Genomic DNA, 9107 nt, shown 5'->3' with positions numbered 1-9107 from the left:
CTTCGAAAGAGGGCCTAAGCATAACCAGTTCGAAACAAGGCGGACATTAATACAATTTTCAATCAATCAATCAATCAATCAATCAATCAATCCAATAACACACGCTCACTTAAAACAGCGCTGGGTCGTGGCTGCCACAGGCTTGCCCAGTGAGAGGATTCTCCGGCGCTGCAGCTCGACCCTATTGGAGGCTACTCCTAAACCCCGCCCCCGGATGGATTTGACAGCATGCAGTGAAGCCTCCTCTGCTCAACAACCGACTGCTTGTAAACAGAACCCCGTCACTCACACGTGACGCAGCAGAGCAGCCGCGAGCCCGCATTGTGTCTCCAGCCGCACAAAGAAGTAGCAGCAGCAGCAGCAGCAGCAGCACGCGCAGGTGAGGAGCGTCGCGAGGCAGGTGGCATGCCGACCGTTACCACCGACGTCAGCAGCGGGACTCAACAAGAAGGCGACGGGTTATATTCGAGAATATTCGACTACTTTGGGGGAAAAACTAGACTGTTAATTTAACGTTAACGTCGCTAATAACAAACCAGCAGCTCTCGCCTCTCGCACTACAGCTGTCAACGGTGTAAACAAGCCTTTGTTTCCCCCCCACCACCACATTAGCCACAACTAGCTTTGCTTTTTTTTTGTCTCACCAAAATCCGTCATTTTTATTATCTGGCTTGCTAACTAGCTAACGTGTACATTATCCGTTTGAATCTCAACGAACGTCGTCGGGAGGATATTATTATATTCTTTCAAGCTAAACTCGTCGTGGACTTGGTTTATTATTATAATTTTTTTTACTGGCTGGTGGTGGTTGGATGACAACGAGATGTCATTCACGATGATGATGGAGGATTCCCTGGAGTCCGGCTGGGTGTCCGTGCGGCCCAACGCGTTCGACGAGAAGGAACAAAAACGGCACAAGTTCGCCTTCATCGTGGCGTGGAACGAGGTCGAGGGCAAGTTCGCCATCACGTGCCACGACAGGACGGTGCAGAGGCGCAGCACGTTCAGGGACTCGCTGCTGGAGGCGGGGGACTTCCTCGACCTCCTCCTCCCGTCCCCCGGCCCCGTGGTGGTGGCGGCGGCCCCCGAGACGGACACACAGCAACAACATCTCAGAAGAAGTCCCACGAAAAGGAAAGAGGACGTGGTTAATAAAGTTAGATCGAACTCTGGCCCCAAGGCAGGAAAGTGTGTCACAACAACAAACACTAGTAGTAGTAGTCCCGTTGTTGGGGTGGAGAAACAGCCATTCGTATGTGTCAGTAAAACGCAGGGTTCGTGGGATATCGTGTCGGCCAGCAACAAGGCCACCATGGAGGACAACAACATCGAGATCCTGGAGCCTGCAGTGGGGGTGGGACTCTCAGAGGCCCCTGAGGATGGAGGAGGAGATCCGGCCGCCGGGGGGGACAGTAGCAGTGAGAGCCGTGAAGACTACAGCTGGGCCGCCCTGTTCTCGTTCCAGGACATGAGGGCGGTCCACCTCCAGCTGTGCGCCGTCAACTCCGACCTGGAGCCGTGTCTGCCTCCCTTCCCCCCGGAGGAGCAGTCTGGCGGCGGCGTGTGGTCTGTGCTCTTCGGGGGCCCGCCCGAGGCGGGGCCCCCGCGGGGGGAGACGGACCCCCTGTGCCTCCAGCTGCAGGTGTACCTGGGCCATGCCCTCGACACCTGCGGCTGGAAGATCCTCTCCCAGGTGCTGTTCTCCGAGAGCGACGACGACACGGACGAGTACTACGAGAGCCTGAGCGAGCTGAGGCAGAAGGGCTACGAGGATGCTCTCCAGAGGGCCAAGAGGCGGCTCCAAGAGGTGAACGATGAATCGATTGTCTGCATGAGTACTAATAACACCTATTTTAAATGGAGTGAAATGCTTACAGAATTAAATGGCAAGCGTTCCTGCTGGTGCTCTAATGATGAGGTCTAAAGAAAACATTCAGCTGATTCACATTTACATTTGGGGTTTAGCACATGCAATCAGAGCCTCTCAGCCGTTCATTAGGGCACACACACACACACACACGCACACACACACACACACACACACAAAAGGTAGCAGAGGGATGAACTGTGAACTGAGGTCCAAAGTGCATGTGATGTTGGGTAGTCGACCACATGGTCTATTTTTTTTCTTCTCTTCCTCTCTTTGTTCCCATAAGCCTGTGAGCAGCCATCTGTTGCTGCTGCACATTCACAAGCCTGTGTAACATGATCTGGTGGTCTCTGGGCTGGCCACGACACTCCGGTTGGCTGAGCGGTGTGGAGGGGAGTCATTGGTTACAGTAGTACTGTGGACCAGGCATGGGAGGAGCTAACACGCCAGGAGCTACGTCACAGAACCTATTGCGAGTTCACTTTGATCATGTTCAGATGTTTCTAAAGATCTCACAAAGACGCTGCATGAGGATCAGTGTTGTTGTCATGGATGTCTGGCTCTGGGTCCTCTGGGAGTTTTATGCCTCCATTGAGTTTCTTTGTAAAGGCAACCTTTTAAAAATGCACACCGACAACTGTGGCTAAACCATGATGATACAACATCAGTCCCTATCAGCTTTGGCCAGGTTGGGAAAGGTTTCTGTTTTCAACCAGGGTCCAGCCAGGTTTGGCCAGGTTGTGAAAGGTGGCTGTCTCAGCCAGGGTCCAGCCAGGTTGTGAATGGTGGCTCTCAGCCAGGGTCCAGCCAGGTTTGGCCAGGTTCTAAAGACAATGGAGACGCTCACTTGTGTGCCAGACAGGCCACAGACGAGGCATTACAGTCCCATGATGTTTGTGAGATTTCCAGTGTCCTTCAAACCATCAATTAACCTAAAATAAAATCCTCCTGTCAAGAGACAGTCATCAGTGTGAACCCATGCATGCAGTCATAATCACAACAGTGTTTTGAAAAGAGGAGATGGCCTGATCTGTCTTTAATCTGTCCTGTTTGTTTTACGCCTGGAGTCACCAGCTGATGAGCAGGGCTTGGTCCTACCAGGCACACATTATTCTCTGTATTCATGAGAAATAGGCTTCCCTCGCCTATTCGATATAACTTAATATAAATTAACTAGCCTAAATCTTTGAAGGGGAGAGTGAGGGATTTGTTCTCTTACTCTGTAATGGATTACTCTTTGGAAGATCAGGTAACGTGATTGACATCTTGTGAGTGGTTGTTTCCATGGTGACCTTGTTAGACTCTTTCTGGCACAGGTTGTTCCAGTAGGATCCCAACAAGGAGTAGCCTACGGTCATTATTTTTATTCTGCAGGTAATGAGATATAATAAACCTGGCAAAAGGAAGCTCATCATGCCAAATTTATAACAATAAGGAAAAAAGGAGCTTCCTGGAGTAGCCTAATTGTATTGTGTGCAGATGTACATTGTTTGTTAAACCTTCCTGTTACACACGTACAGTTACTTCAGTCAAAATTAAAAACCTTTTCAAAAGCACCCAAGGAAGCTCCTATTGCCTTTATTGTTATTCTGCAGCAGGGCTGTACGTTAACTTTTTTTGCACATAGCACTGGTGCTACAGAGGTTTATAGTTTTGTAGCACAGGCCAAAATCTTGTAGCACAAGTATAAAACGTGTTATATTTGTAACGGTCACAAATGTGCCTATTGTATTTGTGTTATTTAGTTGCAGTGCCATGTTTGGCTGTCATTTAGTATATCGCCATGTGTTATTATTACTATGATACTCTCATATGCTATTTTCAATTAATATCATAAACAACATAAGGAATATTAGCATAATTTTGAGTGGACTGAAGGAATGAGTCAGCGTTAATAGTTTTAAATGCAAATAATTTATTGAAACATAGAAGTGGGGTCGGTTGGGACACACACACACACACAATGGGGGACCCTGATGTAAACAAGACAAACGTCTTTCTCAGGTCTGCATCCCCTTAACAATTGTGTGTATTGAGCCGTACTGTACTGTACCCATTCTGCAATGTGTTAAATAAAGTGTTCATTCATTCATTCACACACACTGTTTCAACTCACCACCCCCGCATCATATTGTAGTCTAGTCTGTCTTCAAACTTCCACTCCTCTCGAAACTTGTTTATATTTGGATATCAACATTATCTGTCCATCCTCAGTTTACTATAATATACTCCTGTCCTGACTAGTGACTTCATCATCTTTCCAAACGCACGCACGCACACACACACACAGGGAAGGGGAGAGAGTGCCCCCCCATTTCCCTTTCCCCAGTCCACACTGTGTCTGCTGGCTCTGCCTGTGATCAGGATTAGCTTGTTAGCTTGCTAACGTTGTAGTGATTGTAATGGTACATAAACGTTAATTTCGGGCGATGTGCGCATAAAGGAATGGCGACGGTGCAAAGCATGTAGATGCATTTGACCCGTTGCGAGAAAAAAAAACCACCACGGACTTATTTCGGGACGTGTAGGCGCACTGCTGTGTTAACGCAGCAGTTCAGTGCGCACCAACCGAGTGAACCGACCAACGCGCTGCTCTGCTTGCAGAAGGCGCACGGATAGGGCGGATATGACTCGTCGAGTTGTCACAAGAGTTTTTTCAAAATAAGATTATCATATGCACCTGAACGTTGCTAGCTTTCGGAGCCTAGCTGGAGCTGCGCGTGGGCAGAAATGAGACCCGCTACAGGATTTTCAAAATAAGAGTATCTATATGAACCGAATCCCTATCGCACCAGTGCTACTGAAGTAAATCCATCCATCGCACAGACCGCTGTTGCTGTAGCACGTGCGATATATATGTCGCACTGTACAGGCCTGTTCTGCAGATAATGCAATTCTCAGAAACAAGAAAGGTCATCTCTAAACCATTAATCAAAAGCACAATATGGCGTAGTGCAATATTTATTAAAGGTGAAATGTGTGTTAAAAATACTTCTAAATTAAGTATTGTGGTGCTGTAGAGGGATTCCCTGCCTGAATCGTATTCTACAGAATAAAGAAAACATCATTGTTTGATAGTTGATACAGATCCCAGCAAAAGTAGCACCATGATCATTTCCATATGTTTTTTGATGAAAATGAGTGACAAAAAAAATGATTCCCTCTTATCGCAATTGCAATATCAGTAAAAATAATGGCAATTCAATATTTTTTCGTAGCCATTAGATATCGTTTCAGCCCTACTATCGAAAAGCAGAAAAAGGGTTAATCTTCCATTAAGGCATTGGAAAGGAATTTCTTATCTTATCTTAAGGCATTGCTGGTGTGCTGGTGATGATTACAAATTGCCCTCCCACGTAAGAAGTCGTGTCTAGCATCTAATGTAACTTCGGATGGTATATTAGGATATGTGGCAAATAAAAAAAAATGGTTTTAAATAGCCTACAACAAAGGAACCCAACCTGAGCACGACGTAAGTGCAAAAGAGCCGCAGTGTGAATACGGTCAATTACATGTGGGCGGAGGGGAAAACAACAAGCAACTGAGGACACACAATGGCTCCGCGGGTAACAACTGTGTGCCCACAGGCAGCAAAAGTGTCATAGCGGAATGCTGTGATGTCATCAACGGGTGACAAGACCGACAGCTGTTGAGCAACAGCAGGTCTCCGGGGCTGATTGTGTTGGAGCCCGTCGGAACAGCTGAAGGCTGCGGCCGGGGGAAATCACCGTTTGTAGCGCCGACACCCCTTATCACACCGACCGGTGTGTGTTAACCTTTTGACCCCGGCTCTGTGCTGTGATGGTGATGATGCTAAAGAGGCAGATGGATCTACTGTTGGGAGGAAACGCTACAGTTGTTTAGCGATCATCCATCACAGTCGTTTTGCCGATGGCTCTCCAGTTTGCCCCAGTCGTGACCTGCTGTGAAACAGGGGTAGACCGACAGCTGCTTCATCACACTTTACAAGTTGTTCCCGTGCCCAGTCACGTCGCTAGTTAAGTTTTAACCGCTTTTGACAGTCATCTAATCTGTAAGGCTTTGTTGTTCACACTGCAAGCAAAGGTGACTTATTTCTTTCTTTGCTCATATGACTCAGATCGGGGGGCTTTTCACAATCGTGTCACACTCTGATCTTTTCAATTCTGATTCCTGTACACGTCTTTATTTGAAGAACAGGAAAATCACTCTTTTGTATTTTATTTTTTTTATTATTTTTTAAACAAACGCATAAACAAACATGACAACACACGATAAGATATACAAGCATTAGTTGACAGTGCACATCCAATGAAATCACATTTTAGTTAATTGTCTTATATAGGATATACCCTTAATACCTGTTATCTAAAAACCTACACACATATGCTCCAGCTCGTACCCCCCCCCCCGGACCCCCCATTGGATAATCACTCTTTACCCCATTGGAAAATCACTCTTTACTGTAGTAATAATAATAAAAGAAAGCCGCCCTTGTGCACTGAGCTCCATGTTCTACTAAGGTGATGAAGAATGATGAGCTGCTGGAAACAGACTGTCGGCCAGTCTAGAGATTCAAGTGTTTCTCAGCACTGTCTTTATTGGTCTTTAGTGGGTCTCTCTGGCTATGTTCACACTGCAGGCGATAGTGGCCCGAATCAGATTTTTCTTTTGCTCATATCATATGTGACTCGGACCTGTTTTTTTTTCATAACAGTGTTAACGGCACAAATCACATGGAATCTGATCTTTTCAATTCTGATTTGGGCCACTCTCATATGTGGTGCTAAATCAGATACAGGTCTGATTTTGTTTTAATTAGCCGGCCTCAGTGCCCTAAACTGCGACTTCGGTGTCCTCCATGTTTACGTCCATCATTGTTATTGTTCATTTGCGCCATGTGGGTCAGTTCAGAAGCGTGACCACCAGTTCACACTGGAATCGGATATTGGGCCACATGTTAAAAACGAATGCGAACAGCCAAACTAAAATCTGTTCTGAGCAACAAATCCGAATTGAGCACTAAGGCTTGCAGTGTAAAGTGGTGATCAAAAACATGGCATGACGCGTTGATGAACGTGAAGAAGATCAATGGAAACGGACCAACAGGGTTCAGACATTGACACAACCTATTGCCCCAGGGCAAGTAAAAAAACAATATTGGGGCAAGTGTTATTATAATTTCTTTCTTCCTTTTTTGAGTGTTTTTAAGAGACTAGTTGGCAATATTTTTTTGTTCGCTATTATTCACACAACATGAGATATATCTTTCCATAAACACTCAAACGTTTGTTCTCTCTCTCTCACCATCTCCGACCTGCACAGACGTCATAATCTGCTTTACTGGTTATGACGGAGAACATTAACTAATTAACGAACTGCTTGGCAGTAGCCTATTAGGATATGGTCACTGTGTTTGCATAGTATAATGTCCCAATCCAATCCACCCACATATATTTGTTATATAAAAAAAGAATGTATCTTGTCAATTCAGGGCAGAGTATTTCACTCACATTTGCTCCTAAAACAAATTTCCGAGTAGCCTACAGTGTGTGAAGTAGAGATTACAACCTGCCATAATCCCCCTCCCTGCTAATTAAATGTATAAACTAATGTCGGTGCCTCATTTCAGTGCTGCACCTTTATACATAATGACCATCAATCAGCCTTTTGTGTTCGGGGAAAGTTGCAGAGGCAATGAGCAGAACGGCATCATGTCGAAAGCAAAACGCTCACAAGTGAAGCTGACCTGTGGCTTCACTGAGAAGAGGCCATGCCTGATTGTCTTTAATCGTCTGAGTCACAAACTGATGAGCAGGGCTTGGTCCTACCAGGCACATATTACTCTCTGTAGGCATCAGAAATATGCTTTCATCTATATCTATTTCTATATAGCTCTGCTTAGCCTAAATATTTGAAGTGGAGTGAGGAATTCGCTCTCTGACTCAGTAATGGGTTAATTTCCCTCCTTCCTTCCTCTCAGGTAGCACCCATGGCTTAGCTTCACTGAAGCAGACAATAATAGCAGCAGATAATTGGGCGCATTTAGCACGTTCTCACTTAGACGTGCCAATGAATCTTATTTTCTTTAGGTCGTGCTGGTGTTTTCAAACGGAACTACTTTCAAAAATGAGTTGAAAAGGTACACAACACGTGTCGTGTAGGTACCTTGTCCATCCCAGTGTCGAACGTCTCTTCATTCAATCTGCTGCAAAAGCTAAACCGTGTCTGGTTTGAGCGTCTCTTCTCTGCGCTCCTCTCACCTCTCTGTCTTGTTGCAAACAGTATAGGCTACAGATGTGCTCTGCGTCGCATTTCAAGAAATATTAATAAATTCATGACGACACCGGTATTGCCAGTCACACTGGATATTTTACAAAATGACGCTCATGATCGGTGCTTACTTAGATCTTTGACGTTATACGGCTACATTTATCCGCTGTGTCTGTCCATCTACGTCTGTTTTTAATACATTCTCTCTCGATGACGAGTATTAATTTGTTGGACAGACGGAGTTGATTCATTAGGTTCTAATTTAAAGATGAACCGATGGACAGTTAAACCATCTGTACATTTTCTATCCGTTCACTGCCGGATCAATGTAGCTGCAGCCTTATTTAGTGAATCACGCAAACATACTGTTGCTGGTCTGGACTGGTCCTCTGAGCTCCTCTCCAGTCAAACATACTGTTGCTGGTCTGGACTGGTCCTCTGAGCTCCTCTCCAGTCAAACATACTGTTGCTGGTCTGAACCGGTCCTCTGAGCTCCTCTCCAGTCAAACATACTGTTGCTGGTCTGGACTGGTCCTCTGAGCTCCTCTCCAGTCAAACATACTGCTGCTGGTCTGGACTGGTCCTCTGAGCTCCTCTCCAGTCAAACATACTGTTGCTGGTCTGGACTGGTCCTCTGAGCTCCTCTCCAGTCAAACATACTGTTGCTGGTCTGGACTGGTCCTCTGAGCTCCTCTCCAGTCAAACATACTGTTGCTGGTCTGGACTGGTCCTCTGAGCTCCTCTCCAGTCAAACATACTGTTGCTGGTCTGGACTGGTCCTCTGAGCTCCTCTCCAGTCAAACATACTGCTGTTGGTCTGGACTGGTCCTCTGAGCTTCTCTCCAGTCAAACATACTGTTGCTGGTCTGGACTGGTCCTCTGAGCTCCTCTCCAGTCAAACATACTGCTGCTGGTCTGGACTGGTCCTCTGAGCTCCTCCAGTCAAACATACTGTTGCTGGTCTGGACTGGTCCTCTGAGCTCCT

The 9107-nt window shown here is 46.1% G+C and overlaps 1 protein-coding gene across 1 annotated transcript in view; it reads left to right on the top strand.

Moving 5' to 3' along the window:
• Positions 1–408: 408 nt before the first annotated feature.
• Positions 409–9107, top strand: part of jmy (junction mediating and regulatory protein, p53 cofactor) — a 74866-nt gene continuing 66167 nt past the window's right edge. The window contains exon 1 of the mRNA XM_084325289.1: positions 409–1807. Within this exon, the coding sequence (XP_084181415.1) occupies positions 824–1807 (984 nt within the window). The 5' untranslated portion in view covers positions 409–823. The remainder of the gene's footprint in view (positions 1808–9107) is intronic.

Source organism: Notolepis coatsorum, assembly GCF_963971535.1.
Source record: "Notolepis coatsorum genome assembly, chromosome: 11".
NCBI classification, from domain to species: Eukaryota; Metazoa; Chordata; class Actinopteri; order Aulopiformes; family Paralepididae; genus Notolepis; species Notolepis coatsorum.
This window is presented reverse-complemented; position numbering and strand designations above follow the sequence as displayed.